The 21,033-nt window shown below is 54.2% G+C and overlaps 1 protein-coding gene across 2 annotated transcripts in view; it reads left to right on the top strand.

Moving 5' to 3' along the window:
- ANKRD11 (ankyrin repeat domain containing 11) overlaps positions 1–21,033 on the top strand; it is a 129,643-nt gene that overhangs the window by 81,790 nt on the left and 26,820 nt on the right. For both annotated transcript variants that reach the window (XM_063410772.1, XM_063410773.1), the window contains exon 3: positions 13,963–14,107. In XM_063410772.1, the coding sequence (XP_063266842.1) occupies positions 14,021–14,107 (87 nt within the window). In that variant the 5' untranslated portion in view covers positions 13,963–14,020. The remainder of the gene's footprint in view (positions 1–13,962; positions 14,108–21,033) is intronic.

Here is a 21,033-nt window from a genome sequence, read left to right as displayed (position 1 = left end):
GAAAACCAGCGGGTGGAAGTGTCCTGATCCAGTAATTTCCATCCATCCAGAGTAATGAGGGATTGGAGAGCTGCTTCCAGCTCTGGACCTGCAGTGTTCCCTGCCACACACATGCTTATGGACAGTGTGTTAACCCAGAAACTGAAACAGGTGCCTTTTAGCATTAGAAAAGCAGAAAATCGCCCCTCTCATGGTGTAAAGGTCTTGCCTCTGCTGTCTGAGAAATCTTGAGTGTTGGTTGATGCTGTTCCTGTAAAACATGTGGCCAGGTCCAGTGGAATAGGGATATACAGAGCAGTTTTGAAAAATCTGCTAGGGGACATCTTGAGGAGAGAGGGAATGAGGAGAAATACAACATGAATGGATGACTTGAAATCCCTGCACTTCGACTTAACTCAGGGAAAATAGGCTGTGACAGTGCGTGAGTCATACAGAAGCTGCTTGGAAATAGAGGGGAATGTGAAAATACCCTTGGATTTGGCCAGTGGGGACCTGTCCCTTCAGAGATGGGCAGTGAGGGAGGGGAGTGGGTGGGAATGGAGCACAAAGGTCCCATGGAGGTTGTAGTAGGGTGGGGGTCTTGGAGATCTTTTTCAAACCCAGTGACTCTGGGATCCTGTGTGCATGGAGCACATAGGTTCCATGAGGATCCATGGCTTGGTTTGTGATCTGTTGGTGGAGTGGGAGGAGGAGGAGGAGGAAGGCTGGGGAAACCCTTGAAGGTCACTACACTCTCCAGCCTTGCAGGGCAGCACAAGGAGCCCTTGGCCAGTAGAAGAAGACGGAAGAATTTCTGTGCAGATCTGTTTATATTGATATTCTCAAGAATATGGGGGATAGAAAGCTCCAGGAACCACTGGGGAGTTCATTTAAGTGTTGTGGATTTGCAGCTGCATCTTCCCTACCAAAAACAAGGCACGGGGTGGGAGGAGGGAGCAGAACAGATCCACGGGCTCTGGTGCTGGCACAGTGGGCGGAGGAGTCTGGTGAATCAGCACCCCTGGGTCAGGGTGCTCGGTCTCCAGGGAGCCTGCAGGGAGCTGAGTGCTCCCGTGGGAACAGGTTTGTACAGGAATCTCATCCAAACCAGGCTCTGACTAAGTCCCATCACCATGGTGCAATGCCAGGCCGGGTTTAGGATGTGGCTGCACCTTGGAAAAATGTTGGGTTCTTGCTGTGAGGTCCCTTTTAAAGCAGTGCTCACGTGACAGGCTGCTCACAGGGAAAACGGAGCTGCTGCTGCAGCACCTGGTGCATCCTGAAATCCCTGACAACTGCCTTGGAAAGCAATCTCAAAGCCTATCTTTCTTGACAGTGTCTCTTAATGGTTTACTAATAATGCCTGAAGATTTGCTGGAGCTCTGCCACAGCCCTGCTGTAGAATCACAGAATCATGGGATGGTTTGGGTGGGAAGGAATCTGCAGCTCCTCCTGCCATGGGCAGGACACCCTCCTCCAAACCTTGTCCAGCCTGGCTTTGGTAGGTTCAGAATGCTCTGCTCTGCCCTCCTCCAAATTGAGAACCTCTCAGTTTTCTTGATTAAACTAAATCCCCCCCAAACTGGGAGCCTCAGAAGGTGTTTTCCAAATGCCCTCCAGGAGGCAGCCAGAGCAGCCAGGGAGGGATCTCCTCAGTTCCTGGCAGAGGTACAGCATTCAGGAGTGCATTTTGGTGGGGTCAAGCCCTTGTCATCTACAGCCACATCATCATGGGGGGTGTGGGAGTGGCTTGGATTTCTAAGAGTTAAGGTTATTGTGTGAATGCTAAAGCAAAAATTCCAGCTCCATAAACATATTTTGCCACTGCATGGGGTTTGTGCATGTCAGGTTAGGGAAGTGGTCATGTAATCCAGGCATGCAGCACTGGATTAAATTATCATGTGCTACAGGGTATTAAATCTCAGGGTTTGCTCTCATTTTTGGAGGGGAGGGGGATTTCTGGGACAGAGCAGCATCGCTGCCAAGCTGAAGGAGGCTTTTATTGTAAAGTAAAATAGGAATCAGAACACTCAGTGCACACCTGGGTTTTAGTCATCACCAGAGAAGGTTTGTGTACAGCCCTGACAGCTCGGGGTGCTCCAGAGTGTTTGTGGGGGGAACAGGGACATTGTGCAAGGGAGGCTCAGGTTGGACATTGGGAAGAATTTCTTGACAGAAAAGGTTGTCATTCACTGGCAGGCGCTGCCCAGGGTGGAGTTCCCATCCCTGGAGGTGCTCGGGGGATGCTTGGTCTGGTGGCAGGGTGGGGATCAGTCAGGGGCTGGTCTTGGAGGTCTTTTCTAATCTCAATCGTTCCATGAAAGCAGAAGCAAATGGAAGCCAAGAGCTTTGCTGGTGAGATATTGGGATGGTCAGTTCTAGTGTTGGGAGAACGTGTAGGTGCAGCCAAGCGCATGGAGAATCCCTGGGCTAAACAGGGAACAAAGGCAGCACGAGGCTGGATTTTATATTTACGAAGTCCTGACGTGCTGAGCGGCCAGGCAGTGCCAGGCTCTCCTCCTGGCCCGTCCTCCTCCCTCTCCCCCGGGCTCTGCTGACGCCGTGTTAATAATTACTAGAATGTACTTTCGGGCAGGTTATTTGTTTTCCCTCCTCATGATGTGCAAGAGCGGATAATGAAATTAATTTGCACACTTGGTGAGTTTGCAAAGCCGGCTTCAGCCACGTTGCCACGATACTGCGGCGGTGCCGGCGGCTCCCGGGGCTGGTGTTTGCACAGCCGGGGCAGCCGGCTGCTGGCGTGGGCAAACAGAGCTCCGAGGGAGCTGGGGCGTACCCAGCCAGGAGAAAAGCTCCTTGCAGAGCCAGCACGGAGCGTGCGGGCAGCAAAAGCCCTTCCAGGCTGTAAAACCCCTTTCCAGCCTGTTAAACCCCTTCCGACATGGAGTGTTTGATGCTGCTGATTCCAACCAGTTTAGTAGGTCAGCAGCCCAAGGAGGAAATTCCAGAGTTGTTCCTGCAGGTTGTGGAGCTCATGGTGGGATCCTCTGGAGCTTGCTGGTGAATTCAGATATTTTTTTGTCCCTTCTCTTTAAGTCCTGAGTCCTGTATCCCCCAGCCCAGGAGTGTGGTATGTGAACCTTGGTGTTTTCCAGGAATTCAGGGCAGTGCTCCTTGGAGCTGGCCAGGCTGTGCTGGGCAGGTTTCAGTCAGGACACATCTGGTGAAGCTGCCCAGTCTGTGGGATTGTCTGGAGAGGTGGGTGAGCTTCACTGGGCGGTGAGTGGGAGCCACAGCTCTGACATTCCCATCTCCCTCACCACGTGCCTGGCCAGGGAGAAAACCAGTTTGGGACAAGACGTGGTTGGGTTGTTCTCTGTGCCCTATTTCACCACCCAGGTAAAAGACTGAGCCAAGAGCACAAAACTCTGCCAGGGCTGACACTCCTGTCCTGCTCCCGAGGCCCTCAGGGCTGAGCCCTCCATGGGCACCCTGTGGTGCAGGGGGAGCTCAGGGTGGCTGTGCATTCCTGAGCTGGGGTCTGCCAGGGTTCCGCTCTGGTTTGTGAGAAGGTTCAGTCCTCAGACCACAGAGAGAGGCTGGCTGTGCTCAGCTCTCGAGGCTGTGCTTCCCCTTTGCTTCCTGTGATCCTGCTGGGAGGATGTGTGCCAGGTGTGCCACGTCAGCCTGGCACAGACCTGGGGGACCAGGAGTAAATAGTCCTGCTCCCACTGTTCCATTCCTACCTGGATCCTCATGATCCTGCTCCAAGCCTTGGCTCTGTGTGTCCCTTGGTGTGTTATTTTGGTGTGGCTGCAGCCTGGCTTTGGGTTGCTCTTGGGGTAGAGGTTGCCTGTCACTCCCATTTTATTTCCCGCCCCCCCAGGGTCACAAAGCCTTGCTTTGATCCCTCCCTTCTCCAAATTCTGCTCCCAAGTGCCACGTGTTCACCCCGGGCTCCTCAGCCTGGGGGAGGCAGGCTGATCCAGCAGGCAGCTGGGAGACAGACCTTGCTTTTTAAGGAAGACAAGGAGGCGGCAGAGAATCTGTTGGGTTTTTTCCCCCAGTTTGCCACACGTCTATGTTGTCTGAGCTTTGCCTTTCGGAAGATGCTGGGGCTCCTGGTGAGCTGTGCTGGGGACATCCGCAGGGCCACACACGCCCCACCACAGCACGTGTCTGGTCAGCTGCTCCAGGAATTCCTGGAATTATGGAGTTGTGGAATAGTGTGGTTTGGAAGGGACTTTAAAGCTCATCTTGTCTCACCCTGTGCCATGGGCAGGGACACCTTCCACTAGAGCAGGTTGATCCAAGCCTTGTCCAACCTGGCCTTGAACACTTCCAGGGATGAAGGATCCACAACCTTTCTCAGTTTTTGGCCAGTGTTGAAGCAACAGCTTTGTAACAAATTGTTTTACCAGAGGCCTCATGTCATTTGATTGGGCTCAAAATCAGGACAGGCTCTCAGATTTGTGTTTTTGGGGACTCACATCCTTAGAGAAAAATCTGTTAAGGGAGGGTCTGTTCTTAGAGCTCCCCATGGCACCCTCCACAAGAGCTCTGCAGAGAAAATGGAGTTTCCCCCATACAGGAACATACCCTTTTTGGTAAATGCATTCCTGTGTCTTTATATACAAACAGAACTCCTTCGAAAGCTGTGTGATTTGGGAGATGGAAAGCTGCAGGTTTGTAGAGAATTCACCCTGCTTTGGCTGTTTGCAAACGAGAGGCAGGGCTGTGCCCAGAGCTCCCCTGCCAGCCCCTGGCCCAGGATGGCCCCTTCCCCTCGGCTGTGGCGCGCGGCTGGCCGGGGTCCTGGCACAGAGCTGAGCCAGGCCTGAGCCTCCCGGCACTCCTGGCACTCCTGGCACCACCACAGCAGGGTCACCGCGTGCTGGAGCAGGAAAACCGCACGGGAGGTTTGGCTCCTGGAGCAGGATGAGCAGAAGTGAGGAGGGTGAGGGGCACGGTGCTTCTCCCCATACGGCTGGCAGAGAGGGTGTGTGTTGGCCTGGAGGAGCCCAGGATTTGTGTTTCCCGTGTTGGCTGTGGCACGCAGAGCCCCACGGAAGCACAGCAGGCGCTTTCCTGTCACGCAGCTCGTTCAGTAGTGCTGGGCTGTCGTCAGCAGTGCAGCTCCAGCCAGAGCTCAGCTTCCAGCTCGAGCTGAAACAATCAGGAAATCCAGTGTTGGTACCGGTGTGTCAGGGCTCAGGGAGCCACCACGGCTTTTGGAGTGGTGCAAAAGGTGTGGTGGCAGTTCTGCTGCTGGGAGGGAGCACCAGCAGCTGAGGACAAGGGGAGCCAGCTCTGAGTGAGCCCAGAAACGTGCACAGAAGCCCTCCCATGCCTCCACGCTGCTTCCCTGCCCTTCCCTCCTGCCTCGTGGAGCTGTGGATCCGGCTGGAGCCCGGTGCATCCCGGCCTTGGCACTGTGCCGAGCTGCTCCGTGGTGCGTGGTGTGCTTGGGAGAAGGGCTTCCCTGCTGAGTGCTGCCCTGGCACAAGGCTGGAATTTCTCATGGCCCAGACTTCCCCTCATCTCCCCAGGTGCCTTCCATGCTTACAGAATTCCAGTTTAATGTGAGCTATAAAGGAATCTTTTAATAGAATCATGGAACGGTTTGGGTGGGAAAGGACCTTAAAGCTCCTCTTGTTCCATCCCCTGCCATGGTCAGGGACACCTTCTGCTAGACCAGGTTGTTCCAAGCCCATTTCAACCTGACCTTCTGCCCATGTCTATTCAGTTATTGCCCTGTCATTTAAAAGCTGACAGTAACATGGCAAACAAATCCCAGCACTGCTGCAAAGTGTTCTGTACATGGATCAAATGTGAGTCTGGAATCTGGAAGCCACTGGTCTCAGTGAGAAAGAAGAGAGAGGAAAACAAAACCCCTGGGTCTGCAGACCCCAAATAAGAGGAAATCACTGAAGTTCTGTGCTGGGTTTTCCCTAAAGCCTGGTGCCTTCAGGGCCTCTGTGTGAGATTTGTTCTGTCTGGACCCTGCTCCTGAATCCACCAAAGTATTTAAGAGTTTCCCACACTGGAAGGAAGCACAAGGATGCTGAGATGGAAAGAGGAGTCCTGGGAAGAATTGTGCAAGAACGGGGGAATGAGGAATGTTTTGCTGCCATTACCATGGATTTTCCTGCTCACAGCTGGGAGAAGATGTTACTTGGCTGTTGCGACATCATGGACTGAAACCAGATATAAACACAGACATCCCAAAGCTTTTGTCCAAATCCCCCAAGGTTCGAGCAGGGATTTCACTGGGGAGTAGCTGGTATTGCAGAGCCCTCAGCTGAGGGTCTCCTTGACTTGAAGGACCCTCTTGCAATGGTCATAGCACCTTTTGCAAAATATTTTTGATTTTTTTCTTATATAATGAATGTGCTTGGTTGTGGTCTACTCTTGAGTTTAAACGCTTAAGTCGTGTTCTGTTTGTAGTTAAGGCTGTTTGTTGCCTTGGATGTGGACACAGTGATACCAAAAATTGGGCAGGACTGGAGTGAGTCTCAGTTGGGTTTTACTGGGGGCTGTGTGTCCATTAAATATGTGTGTGTCAGTGCACATGTGTCCATGTGCACACGTATGTACAGAGATGGGCACTGGGAATATGGAGTATTTATGGAATTCAGGCAGCCCGGGCTCCCAGGGCCAGGTCTCTGTTCAGCTGTGTTATGTCAGAGCCAGTTCTGAGTGCTCAGGGGTGAACAAGGTGCAGAGTTGTGTCGGTGATGAGGCCACAGAACGGTGATGCCTGTGCTCCTTTAAACAGCCAAAAAGGAGCCCAAACTCATCCTTGATCCTGCTCCCTTCCCAAGCTTTCCTGTTGTACAGCTGAGCAGCAGATGGGAATCACCAGAGCCACCACGAGCTTTCCATAGGAGCAGTGCTGGTCCTGCAGCCTCCCCTTGGGACGGGCCCTGGTGCCAGCAGTGGGAAGATGGAATGCACAGGTGGGAGCACAGGGGATCCTCAGCCTGGCCGAGGAGGGAGCAGAGTGAGCCAGCAGCCCCTGCCAGCCCCGAGGCCCCGGTGCCACCGCAGGGTGGGTGACGCAGGTCGCTGCCAGGGCACCGACAGCCTCTGCTGCTTCATCTGTCACCCCTCGGTCTGTGGTGGTCAGGAATTGTCTGTGCTCACTTGTTTCTGTCTTGAAAATCAGGTCTGGCTCGTTTCTGCGGCTTGGCTGGTGCTCCTGAACCCCTCGAGCTGCTCTGGGGAGCTGCAGTCACAGCTCTGTGCTGTGACCAGGGGCAGAGCCCCGCTCCCCAAGCTGTCCTGGGAATGGAGCTGGTTCTGCAATCTGTGGTGTTCAAATTTTGCCAGGATAAAGCAGCCCTGGGGGATCCCTGTCTGTCCCAGCTGGTGGGACTTTCAAGATCCCACTCAGATCCTGGTGAGCTGCAGGGGAAGGCTTCGTCCTTGGGCTTCTCAGCTCACCAGCATCACATTTCTCCCCTATTCTCTTTATGCTGGGTAGTCTGGGCTGCACTTTCCTCCCATGTGCAGCAGCACTGGTGATAGTCATGTGGAGTTGATCACTGTTTTGGGGCTGATGTGCAGAAACTCTGGTAGTGACTGTGTTGGCAGATGTGGTTACAGCTCTTCCCTGGCTGAAGCCCGGTGGGTGTCCAGCAGAAGCAGAGAGGAGATGGGAGAAGTGCAGAGTCCTCCCTCTCCGGCAGGTTTTGATCTGGGCTGGTGATCCCGGGCCATCCTGGAGAGGACAACGGTGTCCTAATCAGCTTTCCCACCCTGGCTGACAGCAGTGCAGCAGGGCCGTGTGCTGCTCCAGCCTTCCTGTGACACTCGGGCTGCTCCAGAGGTTTCCACATCACAGCTAATCCCGCTCCCAGACCGCAGCCCCGAGCACTGACTCAAAGCACAGTTTTGTAACTTGGCCAGGAACCAGATCATCGGCAGCATCCCGAAATGGAGCAATACCAGAGGCAGCTGTGGAGGGATAATTGAGGGAAGGGTTTGTGGGAAAAATTGCTCCCGGAGAAACCACACAGGCGGGGTGGCTGCTTGTGGGTGCAGGGCACTGTCAGGGCTCTTCTAGTTTGGATTTTGTGTCTCCCGAGAACGGTCCCAGCTGGAAGATTCTGAATCACAGTGTGTCTGGGTAGAAATTTCCAAATATAACCCTGTTAAATAGCAACACTTGGTGCAATAGAAATATGTCGAGTTGTCACAATTGGAGACCACTGACCTGTTGCTGGGGCAGGAGGAGGCGCTGGCAGGTCACAGGTGTGGGGTTGTGGTTTGAATTGAACCCCTTAGCCGGGATGGGTTTGTGTGGTGGAGAACTGTGACATTCATGGTGCCCAGCAAGGTCCTGAGCATCATCTTCATGGTGATGGTCCTTGGAGACCTGGGTGCACATCCATGTGCAGCCTCAGCTGCTCCACTGGGTCCTTTTCTGCAAGTCCTGAGGAGCTCCAGGAAGGGGCATCTGTCACACAAAAGATTAAAATACATTAAAGATTAAAATAACAGCTGCTGTAATTCAGTAATATTATTTAATTCAGTTTAATTTAAGTAACTCAGGCTGTAGGATCATTATATTTTGTTATGATGAGGGTGGGGAGGCCCTGGCACAGGTAGCCCAGAGCCCAAGCTGTGGCTGCCCCATCCCTGGAAGTGTTCAAAGCCAGGTTGGGCAGTGTTTGGAGCACTTGATGTACAGAAGGTGTCCCTGCCTGTGGCAGGGGTGGAATGAGATGGGCTTTAAGTCCCTTCTGTCTTGGTCTGGCATTCCATGATTCCAGTTTAGTAAGTTTACGTGGCCGGTGTGTCTGAGAGAGCAGCAAGCCTTGCCCAAGCCAATCAATGCAGGCTATCATGAGGTCAGGATATATGGGGTAAGGCAGAATAAATATTTTGTGAAGGTGAAAGAAAGGACAGTTACTTGGAGCCAGGCAATGGCTGGCAACAGCAGAGGAGAAGCCAAGCAAAGAGGTGAAGAAAGATGTGTCATCTCCAAGAACTCCTGATAAGGAGCGACATCCCCTTTCAAAAGCCAGGAACAAGCAGGGAACGGGTCCCCAGGGTAAGGAGGGCTGTGGAGTGGAGGGTGGGGACACGATGGAGCTGTGAGACCGGGGTGAGCCCAGCTGTGACACCAGGTCATGGTGCTTCCCCACCGACTGCGCTCCAGGAAACGCGGGCTCTCCGCTCTCCTTGGTTTGAGTTCTGGCTGTGAGAATTAGCACCTTGCACTGCTCTATCTCAGTAATAGCTAATCTCTGTGATTACCATTGTCAGGGCCTGAGGAAACCACCTGTGTTTGCTGTGCAGGTTTGCAGGGCTCCTGCTGCTCCTGGCCGTGTGTACTCACTGTGGAAAACCGTGGACTTTGCTCCTCTGGAGCTGAGCTGGAGCACAAAGAACAATTGTCCCTTGTTCTCCAAACTGCACGTCCTTCTGGTGCTCCCAGGCAGTTCTAGGCATGAACTATGGCTCATGTTGGCCAGACAGGTGGAGGATAACCTGGTGCAGGGCAGGTGCTGGGGATGCATTGCTGGAGCAGCCTGGACACACAGCAGGGCTGGCTTGAGGCTGGGGCAGTGGCGTTTTTGAGGAGCTGTGGTAGTGTTGGGTAGGGCTTGGAGCAACCTGCTCTAGTGGAAGATGTCCCTGCCAGTCAGGGCGTGGAAGAGGATGTGCTTTGAGATCATTTCCGACCCAAACCATTCTGGGATTCAGTGGTTCTGTGTGTAGAAAGACATCAGCTCTTGGTTTTTTCTTTGCTTTCCAGAGCTTGGGGACAAGTGTCAAATTGTGGGTGTGAGTTATTAATCTATGGCAATTTTCAAAGATTTAAGACAGCGACCTTAAAAGGAGACTGAAGTATTAAAATTTTCGGTTTTCACAGGCTTATTCCTATTCCAACCTTTTCAGACCAAACAAACGTGTTGGATCTGTGCAAATAATGTCTGGGGCTCTAATTGCATGGAGGGGTTTGCACGGGCAGGAGCCTCCAGCCAGCTCCCTCCTATTCTGGCATTTTAAATAAGGCTCCACAATCTTTTTTACTCCAAGCTGGCGGGGTACAGGCAGGCTCCAATGCACAGATCGTGGGCATGAGCTCATTTGTTGTGGCTTCAGATTGAATGGCAGGAGTTTGGCTGCTCTGCAGGAGGGCAGGGAAGGAGGCTGGGACCAGGAAAGGCTGTCATTCCCCTTGGAGATACATCTGGAAATGTTCTTTATTCTTTCCTGTGAGGGTGGGGAGGTTGCCCAGAGAAGCTGCCCCAGCCCTGGAAGTGTCCAAGGCCACATTGGATGGGGCTTGGAGCAGCCTGGTCCAGCAAAAGGTGTCCCTGCCCATGGCACAGATATTGGGGTGTTGCTTGCTGGTTCCATGGAGGGGTAGGGATGGGAAGTTTAAATGTATGTGGGGATCCATAGAGTTGGTTAATGAGGAGCTGCTCTCCTGTCGGGCCCAGTGTTGGTGTTGTCTGGCAGGGGCTGGAGTCTGTCTGTGGGCTTTGTCCTTGTTCTCTGTGCCTGTCCCAGTTTGCCTGTCGCCTTCACTGGGAGCCTGTCCTGGCTAATGGGTGCCACTGCTCCCACGCTGCCTCCCGGCTGCCCAGATGTCCTGGGGTTGAAGCCAGCGGTGCTTTCATCCTCCTCCTCTTCCTCCTCCCTGCGAAGCCCAGATGACACCCCCTTCCCTTCCATCCCTTTCAGGACCTTTTGAGGTCCTTCACAGACGTGTTTGGTCTCAGTGTGTGGCTTGGACTTGGTATGCCCTGGGCAAAATCAAAACCATTTTGAACTGTTTCCGTGGCCCATTGAGGGGACAGGGGATGGTTGTGGGTGGTTGTGCCCAGGGCTGGCTCTGCCATTCCCAGCCAGACTCATTCCTCACAGCTCCAGCCCTGCATTCCTGTGCCTCCATCCTCTGGGGGGTGCTCAGGGATGCTGGGGGGGCTCTGACCCGCACCCAGGGCAGGGTGGACTGGGAGGGCCCCCAGTCCAGAGCAGGGTGACTGGGCTGGGTGTCACCCCTGCTCCTCCAGCTTTCTCCCAGCTGGCACTACCCCCTGGGCTGGGACCACCACAGCCTTCCCTGCTGGATCATCCTGGAGCAGCAGGAGCTGCCATACCCAGGCCAGTCTATCCCAGGGCAGGCTCCCCTCTCTGTTCACCTCTTTCCCAGGGGATTGTGTGGGATCCAGGGCAGGCTCCCCTCTCTGTTCAGCTCTTTCCCAGGGGATTGTGTGGGATCCAGGCTGGGGGCCTGGTGAGCACCGGGCCGGCCGTACACGCAGCCAGGGCTGGCCCCTGGCCAGGGGTAAACAGCTCCTTTGTTTTCCTGCAGAAGTACGAGGGATTATATTCTGTGGAGCTCACTCGGTCTCCCACTTGGTGTTGTGCAGCCACATGTAATCAGCTCCTCCGAGGAGCTGAGTTAATTGCTTGTGAAATAGGAAGGGTGCTGGTTGTCTCCTGTAGGGAGGTGAGCTTGAGAGGGGCATCGTGGAAAGGGGGTGGCTCGTCCAGCTCCTAAATTAGGAGGGATTGAAGCCAAATTGTCGTTCTGCAGCCCTGGATTTGCCACTCTGCAAATGCTCTGTTGCGAGCTGGGGAAGGCTCTTCCAGCCGGGATCTGTGCCTCCCCTCTGACTCTTATTAAACGTGCTTAAAAATGAAACGAACTTATTAAACGTGCTTAAAAATGAAACGAAGGCTGCGTCGTTGTCGGTAATTGTTGTGCAAATGTGATACTCCCTGCAAGCTGTGGAACAGGCCAGGGCTGTGTTTACCCGGAGAGGCAGCCGGCTTTCCAAGTGTAATGAGTCAGCTCCGCGAACAGAAGGGGCGCAGAATTAATCTGGCATCCGTCTGGCCTTTTCTCAGTTAAACAGGTTTTGGAAGCTCCACGTGAATAGGTGCCTACCCTGGTACAAGCAGCCACAAAGACTTGGGAGTGGGCACGGTTTTTTTGGGAGTACATTGGCAGTGTGTGGGTCACGGGGTGCTTTGAGCGAGGCGCTGGCACTGAGATGGGGTTGGGTTTTGGCTGCTGGTGGGAGCAGAGCGTGGCCCGGGCCCACCCTCAGCAGAGGTGAAGCTGCTTGTGTTTAATATCCGTTGCAAGGTGTAAATAAATTTCCCTTGCCCAGCAGCTCATCTGAATTTCCACCTCTTGGATTTGCAGTGAATATTGAAGGGAATATTGTCCTCTGCTCCTGCCTCCTCCCAGGCACGCTCTCCTTTCTCCTGTACCTGCACCTTAATGAGTCCCTGTAAGGGAAACCGAGGGGAAATAACTCTTACATTTTCCCAGCTGGCTAATGATGCCTGGCAGAGACATTCCTGGGGCTGGGAATGGCTGGAGCTGCTCCTGCAGGGACCCAGTGGATGTGCAGCATGGAGGGGACACTGTGGGCTCTGTCCCAGAGCTCAGCTGTCCCCGTGTCGTGCAGGGGGGCACGAGGAGGTTTTGTTCCTAAATACAGATTACAACCTTCCCAGAGCCCAGGCAGAGGAGCTGGGCTGGAGACTGAGCTGCCTTGGGAAGCACAGGCTCCTGCTGGAAACACCAGCACTGTCTGTGCCTGGTGCTCTGGTCTGGGAATTTGTGCTTCTTCAGGGCTAGGCTGGGGCCTCTGAACCACCTTTCAAAATAAAACAAAACAAAAAACCAACCCAAAGTGTCCCAAGGCCTCTGAGGCATAAATAGAAGAGAAATTTTGAAGGGATTTCCAGGGAACTTCTAAGTACAAGACCTCCCTCTCTCCTCTCTGAAAATTCCCATCTCCCCTGGACAATTTCCTGCAGTTGTGGCTCTGCAGAGCTGCTGCTGTCAGATGTAAATGGGTGCAATTTAGAGCTGGCAGGTGACAATTACATGGGGAAAAGTTCCTGTTTGTGCCATTCCAGCCTCGGGTGGAGGAGGCCTTTGCTGTTGGGCTTGCTGGGAGTCACTGCTCACAGACACCCCATTGCACGGATGCTTTCCAGCCTCTGCTGTGGGGAGAGGAGATATTCTTGTTCACCCAGAAGGGCCTTGGCTCCAGCTGCTGTTCCTGAGCCCTGCTGCAGCCCGTGCCTCGCTGTATTTCACGTAGAGTTGTCTTTCCAGCCCTGTAGCCAGGCAACACACGAGGAGCAGGAGCGCTCTGTCCTCCCCAGCTTGGCTTTCCCAGGCCAAGGTGCAGAGGGAGCTGTGACAAACCACTCCAGGAACACCGAGCCCTCCGCCCTTCCTGCCGCCGGCTCACGATGGCAACGTGTTCCAAAAGTGCATTTTTAAAGGAGGTTTTGTAATTTGTTTGGTTCTGCAAGCGTGTCTGGGGATTCAGTGTGGCAAACTGGGGTGCAGGGCTGTCCCAGCCCAGGGTCTGTCCCCCTGTCCCTGCACTCAGGACAGAACCACAACTGCAGGAGGCTTTATGTGGGCTTGGGGTGATGCTGAGGATGAGGAGCAGGGAGGTGTTGCTCTTTGGTGGGACTTGATCCCTTCTAGGCTATTCCTTGCATATGAAAGAAGCCATGTCTGCAGCTGCAGGATCCAGTTTGGAGTTGGCTTCTTCTCCCAAGAAACAAGAGATAGGATGAGAGCAAACAGCCTCAGGCTGTGCTGGGGGTGGTTCAGGTTGGAAATCAGGAGGAATTTCTTCATGGAAAGCATTGTCAGGCATTGGAAGGGTCTGCCTGGAGAGATGGCAGAGTTCTCATCCCTGGAGGTGTCCGAGGAAGGCCTGGACGTGGCTCTCAATGCTCTGGGCTGGTGAAAAGGTTGGACTCGATGTTCTGGGAGGTCTTTTCCAAGCTCAGTGATTCTCTGTGATTCCATGTGTGATTCCATGTATGATTCCATGTGTGGTTCCTTGCAGCACCTCTGTTACTCTCTGGGAAGGTGGCAGGAGCCTGCTGCAGCTTTTCCCACATTTGAGGGTGCTCTGCCATCCCAGTGTTGCCATCCAGGGGTTGGGAGGGGTTTATCCCCCCACAGTGGATCCTTTTGAGATGTCTGACCTCCCTTCTCCTCTCTCCCAACAGACGGTTGATGATGAGGCGATGGCAGCATAAATGAAGATCAAGTAAGGAAGGCAGAACGATGCCCAAGGGTGGGTGTTCTAAAACACCACAGTCAGAAGATTTCTCTCTCAGCAACGACATGGTGGAGAAACAAACGGGGAAAAAGGTAACGTGTTTGGCCCACCTGCCTTCCTTTGGGGATGCTGCTCTTTGGAGTCTTGAAGCCCTGGCATTGTTTGACATGGCAGGAGGTTGTCCTGGGCACTTACCCGGGGATTTACCTTGGTGTGTTGGTGCTCTGCCAGCTGATGGGGTTGGCTTTATTTCCCTGTGGCTGCAGTCCTTCCCTGGAAGTGCTGTGCTCACCTGGACCCGAATCAGCTGAGCAACAGGGACTGCTTTGGAAGATTCTCTTTTGCAATTTCTGTGTGTTTTTGGAGGTTTCTGCACCACGCTGTGGAAGACTGAAGTGATGTGGTGATGGTGCAAGTGTGTGCTGGGTGAGGGAGGAGCTTCTCCTCCTCTGGGTGGAAATCCAGGTCCTTGTCAGCACGGCTGGTCTGGCTTTCCCCTGCAGCACAGCTGGACCAGGCTCAGCCTGGGAGTTGCTCTGCTGAAATTGCTGCTTCTGAGAGTTGATTTGAGGTGTTGTCTGTTTTTTGGCGTGGCTTAGGTGAAACTACTGAGATGAAATCTGGGTTTAAGGAAAAATACCTTCATACATCTCCTCTTTGTCCCATTTTGCTCCAGGCATGAGCCCAGTCTGCTCTCATTCAGCTTTTTTTCCCCTTCTCAGTATCAGTCATTTGCAGTCAATTGCTGTGCAGAAAACTCTGCAAATGTTACCTTTAAATAAACATGAAAACCTACATCTACTGAATTCTGCTAAGGAACAAATCTCCTCCACTTCTCTTTCATCTCCTTGCTCCAGTTTCTCAGCATTCCCCTGGGAGTTTCTGCCAAGCCCCAGGAGCTGAAGCTGGGCACGGTGAGCCCCAGCTCCGTCACTTCCCCTGCAGTCCCACCCCAGTGGTGGTGGCAGTAACTCCTTGCATGACTGAGCTCATACCATTGACAAAAAGAGGAAAATACAAAACAACCAGCAGGAAAACCCCAGGCAGGATTTGGTTATGGAGCACCTTGGTGGCATCTGCCACATTCCCCTTTCTGTGTCACTGCACCTGGGTCGGTGCAGGAGTGCTGTGGGGCTCCTAGGAGGGGCAGAATCTGGGATTAGGGATGCTGGAGGGGGAGCAGCTGCCCGGTAGCCCGGGGAAGATGCCAGCGTTTACCCTGGCAGAGGAGGCTGTGCCCGGCAGTGCAGGATATGTAAATACAGGCTGGGTAAGAAGCTTAATGCTGGCGCAGGTGCTTGGGGAGGGAGAGGATCAGTTGGAATATGAATCAGCTCCCATTTTATTCCATCCACTCCCGGCAGCTTAAAGGCTGCGTGTTATTTACAGAGCAGGTTTGTCGAGGGCGCGGGGCACGCCGGGAAGCGGAGTTATCTCCTGCTGGCTAAGTAACTAGGACACAATTCCTGCCTCCCATTCAGAGACAGGCCTGCCCAGAGTGGCACTGAGAGGGGACAGGGCACAGTTTCTGCTCCTTTAATTCTGGCTTTTTCAGCGGAGGAGACGCTCACAGGCTCTTGTGTTCCAGGGGCTGAGCTGAGCTCCAGCCTGAGTGGCTTTTGCCCTGTTTCTGGTTAATTCTGAAGCTGAGCTGGAGCAGTGACTCAGGGGAAAAGCACTTCGACCTCCTCCCTGCAGACGCTGTTGTACCTGCCTGTCAGCAACCGCTGCCTTGCATTTATCTTGCCTTTGTCAACACGTTCAAAGGCCTGAGCTGGGACTTGGCACAGCTTCCCTGTGAGGCTGCAGAGGGAGGGCAGAGCCCGGGCCGTGCACAGGGACCCGCCGTGGGCACGGGGAGAGCATGGCCAAGTGATGCCAACCAAGTGTGTTCCTCTTCATGTGACCTTAATATCAATAGTTGATTTGGCATTAACCAGGCTTAGTGTGCCTGTTCGCAGAGCTGCAGGGTGCTCTGCAGCTCTGGCAGGGGAGGGGGGTCCTGGTGCTGCAGGGGGCTGAGTACCACAGGGGACAAGGGGGCTGTCCTTGAGCTGAAGGAGGAGAGGTTTAGATGGGATCTTGGGAAGAAATTCTTCCCTTTGAGGGTGGGCAGGCCCTGGCACAGGTGCCCAGAGCAGCTGTGGCTGCCCCTGGATCCCTGGCAGTGTCCCAGGCCAGGTTGGACAGGGCTTGGAGCAGCCTGGGCTAGTGGAAGGTGTCCCTGCCTGTGGCAAGGGGTAGAACCTGATGAGTTTTGAGGTCCCTTCCCACCCAGACCATTGCAGGATCCTGTGATCACCAACTTCTGCACCTGAGTTCTGTGCTGGATCATGTAGCAGCTCTCAGGGGAGCTGCCCTGTTCCAGAGGGCTCCTGCCTGGAGGAGGAGGAGGCTGTGAGCTGCTGCCTGCCTGTGGCAGAGCTCATTGTCAGGGGGAACTCCTGGCTCTCTGCTCCCTGCCCTTCCACAGGAGGGACTGAGGAGCTTGTGGGATGCAGCCCTGAGAGTGAAAAGGATTAGAGAGCATGTCTGAGGGTGTTGGATGAGCAGCTCTCTCCCAGGGTTAGTGGAGCCCTTATAAGGCTGCACAAGCCTGCCCAGGGCGGGTGCTGGCAGCCCCCGGGCTCCTCCTGCTCCCTTCAGCCTGCAGGCTTTTGTAAAAATCTGCATGCCATATATGAGTAATTCTCCTTTCTGGTCTAGATCCACAGATCCCCGTAGCAGGAGGAGATTACTCATGACTTAGGCTGAGCAGAGCACCACAGCAAGGGTTATATCAGTTGTCAGAAGCATTTCCTGATGGGCCTGGCCTGGCTGCGTGGTTACACCGTGTGCTCAGCACAGCCTTTGCCTCTTTATGGGGAAATGCTCCCTCTTGCATAGTCAAAAGTGCATTTTTGCTGCAGTGAGCACCAAGCACAACAGCACTTACCCTGGTTTTTGCTTGTAGGAGCTGGCAGAGGTTAAAACACTTGAGGTTTTTTTCTCCTTCCCCTTCTCACCTTTTCAGAAAAGGGAACATGGGCCTTATTTTTCGGTTCTTCATGAAATCTGTTGTGCTGTCAGGGCTTTTCAGACTGGATGAGTGAGTGCTGGGCTCTGTGTCCAGCACAGTCACGCACCAGGGTGTGAAACCTGCAGGGATCTCTGGGTGACTGAAGAGATGACATTTCAGTGAAGTTAATCAGCCTGTGCTCATCACTGGGTCATATTTCTTACAAACTTTGGTGCCTGAGGCACAGGAATGGGGCTTCAGCTCCACTCACCTCCATGCTCCACATGTTTTATTGCAGCATTGATAACAACAAAAACTCAAACTTGTGGAATTTTGTGTGTGTGCATGTGTTGTACTCTGGCTTTGGGAAGGCTAAGAGGGGCCCAGATTTAGGGGAATTGTTTGGTTCTCACCACATCCAGTTGCTCTCTGGGTAAAACTACATCCATTCCTTTTTGTAATGCAGGGTGCATTCTTCTGCCCCCTCTCCCTTCCTGCTGGCAGGGCCAGGACAGACCTACTGGTGCAGGGAAAGTCCCTCTGTGGCAGCATTTGCTTTTTGCAGCGTGGGCTGTTTGCCCACAGCAGGAGTCTGACGTGGAGCATCGCCCAGGGCACCGGCCTCGGAGCCCTCCTGGGCTTCTCCTCTCAGGCTGCCCGTGCTGGTTTTGTTCATTGCTGCCTAATTTTTACTGACATCACAACCTGAAACGCTTGGAGCTCGTTTTGGAGAACAAAGGGCTTTGGGGATTTCCATGGCTGGCAGTGCAAGTCTCTGCACAAGCGCTGGGCTGCGAGTCAGGCTCTGCTGGAGTGAGGTGACGGGGCTGGAAATAGAGATTTCTGTGCATGGCTTTGTAAATTGTAGAATTGTGCACTGGTTTGGGTTGGAAGGGACCTTAAAGCTCATCTCATCCCTTGCACTAGGTCAGGTTGCTCAGAGCCCCATCTAAAGAGCTCGGTCTTACAGAAATGTGCATCAAAAAACCCCACAGGATTATTTTTTGCTCTGGGGACTGGCCTTTGGCCAGTTTGTGTGTCACAAATGCCCTGAGCAGATTGGTATCAGTGTCTGTGGTGCTGAAGGGAGATGCCCTTCCATCCCCACCCTGCAGCATCTCACTCTGGGTGGCTGCTGGGGCCAGTTCTGGTGGGTTTGTGCTCCAACCGCAGCAGCTGAGAGCAGCTTGTGATGCATCTTTTCACTTTTGCAAGAGTAGCTCAAGGTGGGTTGTTACTCATACAGCAACTCTACTGCAAGTGTAGCGTGGCAGGAGGGGATTTTTTTCTGCACTCAAGGCTGCTGCTCCCCTTTGCCAAAGCAGCTTTTGTTAACACCTGAAAGGGGAACTTGCTGCTGCTGAGCTCTCGACTCTTCCCCATCCCCAAACTCCTGTCCCAGCCTTGGGGAGCCCCAGCTCTTACACAGGGCTGTTCATACAAGTTTTTCTGCCATGTCAAGGCCAGGCTGGATGGGGCTCTGAGCAGCCTGATCTAGTAGAAGGCGTCCCTGCCCATGGCAAAAAGGGTTGGGATGAGATGAGCTTTGAGCTCTCTTCCAACCCAAACCTCTCCAGGATTTCATGATTCTAATTTGGATTTGTTCCATTTGTGAAACTTGATTCCAGTGAGTCTGAGCTTACTTTAAACATGAGAAGACCTAAAAATGAAACCAGGTTTTACTGGAGTAAAGGACAACATTCTCCATTACAGAATTGGAAATAATTAGGGAAGTAAAGCTTAAAATAAGAAAATGAAAACTTTCAGGAATTGGACCCTCCAGCTGCCTTGATGCTCCGCCCTCTGCTGCAGGCATCCCCGGCAGGTCGCTGCTTTCCAGGGGGAAGCAGAGTCTGGATCTTCCTGGCTCCAATTAGTAGGAAAGGTTATCGTTGTGCTGCTGTGTGAATTAATCTTCAAAGCGGTGCCGGCGCTGCCGCCGCTGCCGCCACTCCCTGGGCCGAGCTGTGCTGATCTGTGCCGAGCTGTGCCAGGCCATGCCGAGCTGTGCCGAGCTGTGCCGAGCTGTGCCGGGCTGTGCCGAGCTGTGCCGGGCTGTGCCGAGCTGTGCCAGGCCATGCCGAGCTGTGCCGGGCTGTGCCGGGCTGTGCCGAGCAGTGCCAGGCTGTGCCAGGCTGTGCCGAGCTGTGCCAGGCTGTGCCGAGCAGTGCCAGGCTGTGCCGGGCTGTGCCGGGCTGTGCCGAGCTGTGCTAATCTGTGCCGAGTGGTGCCGGGCTGTGCCGGGCTGTGCCGGGCTGTGCCGAGCTGTGCCGAGCTGTGCCGGGCTGTGCCGAGCTGTGCCGAGCAGTGCCAGGCTGTGCCAGGCTGTGCCGAGCTGTGCCGAGCTGTGCCGAGCAGTGCCAGGCTGTGCCAGGCTGTGCCGAGCTGTGCCAGGCTGTGCCGAGCAGTGCCAGGCTGTGCCAGGCTGTGCCGGGCTGTGCCGGGCTGTGCCGAGCTGTGCTAATCTGTGCTGAGTGGTGCCGGGCTGTGCCGGGCTGTGCCGGGCTGTGCCGATCTGTGCCGATCTGTGCCGAGCTGTGCCGATCTGTGCCGGGCTGTGCCGGGCTGTGCTGATCTGTGCCGGGCTGTGCCGGGCTGTGCCGAGCTGTGCCGGGCTGTGCCGAGCTGTGCCGGGCTGTGCCGGGCTGTGCTGATCTGTGCCGAGCTGTGCCGGGCTGTGCCGGGCTGTGCTGATCTGTGCCGGGCTGTGCCGGGCTGTGCCAATCTGTGCCGGGCTGTGCCGGGCTGTGCCGGGCTGTGCCGAGCTGTGCCGATCTGTGCCGGGCTGTGCCGAGCTGTGCCGGGCTGTGCCGAGCTGTGCCAAGCTGTGCCGGGCTGTGCCGAGCTGTGCCGGGCTGTGCCGATCTGTGCCGATCTGTGCCGGGCTGTGCCGGGCTGTGCCGGGCTGTGCCGAGCTGTGCCGAGCTGTGCCGAGTGGTGCCGGGCTGTGCTGATCTGTGCCGAGCTGTGCCGGGCTGTGCCGGGCTGTGCCGGGCTGTGCTGATCTGTGCCAGGCTGTGCCGGGCTGTGCCGAGCTGTGCCGAGCTGACGGGACCTGCAGCTCCCGGCGCTGGGGCGGGTGCAAAGGGAGCTCTGCCCGAGCCTGCCCAGCACCAGGATTCACACAGGCACTGCCAGGGCTCACCCGCTGCTCTCTGAAGGGTTTTTTCAGAATTCCTCTCTCTGTGTCCAACAGAGATTTTAGCAACGTGGCGATGACTGTGGTTTTAAACCGACAGAGGGGAGGTTTAGGTGGGATATTGGGAAGGAATCCTTCCCTGTCAAGGTGTGGAGGCAACCCAGTTCTTCCCCAGAGCAGCTGTGGCTGCCCCTTGGATCCCTGGCAGTGTCCAAGGCCAGGCTGGAGAGGGCTTGGAGCACCCTGGGCTAGTGGAAGGTGTCCCTGCCCATGGCAAGGAGGTGGAACAAGATGTACTTTAAGGTCTCTTCCAACCCAAACAATTCCATGATACAGACTTCTAGAATGAGCTGCATTTTTACCTGTCCTGAGTGCACAGAGATCCCAGGCAGCATTAATCCAGCAGAAAACTTACCTGTGTGTCTAAGATCATCATCCAGATGCTTCTTGAACTCTGACAGCCGTGATGCCCTGACTGCTTCACCCTGCAGGAACCTCACAGACTCCTGTCTGAAGTGTTCAGAGATGCCTTTTATTCAGGTAGATACAAGGAAAAGTTCAGAATGTGAATGGCCACTGTGGAAAAAGGTGCATTATTTATTTGGTGGCTTTTTTCAGGAAATATACATATTTTATTCCTTTGATAAAATACTTCTTAAATTCATAGAACTAGGACAGCCCAGGGTACCTGCTCACAACACGACATTCCTGGCAGGTGATGGAAGCTCCCTGGCCTCACTGCCACCTCAGAGCAGCAGAAGTGGCATCATTTATTATTCCGAACTATTTTTGTTCTCCTCAGAAAGCATAAGTCAAGAGCTTTTCAATCTGGAGGGTTTAAAGGAAATGCTGGAGTGTTTATTTTGGCTGTGGGGGCTCTG

The sequence above is a fragment of the Prinia subflava genome, chromosome 13, assembly GCF_021018805.1.
Source record: "Prinia subflava isolate CZ2003 ecotype Zambia chromosome 13, Cam_Psub_1.2, whole genome shotgun sequence".
In the NCBI taxonomy this organism is placed as follows: Eukaryota; Metazoa; Chordata; class Aves; order Passeriformes; family Cisticolidae; genus Prinia; species Prinia subflava.
The sequence above is the reverse complement of the archived record's forward strand: the minus strand, read 5'-3'. Positions and strand labels throughout refer to the sequence as shown.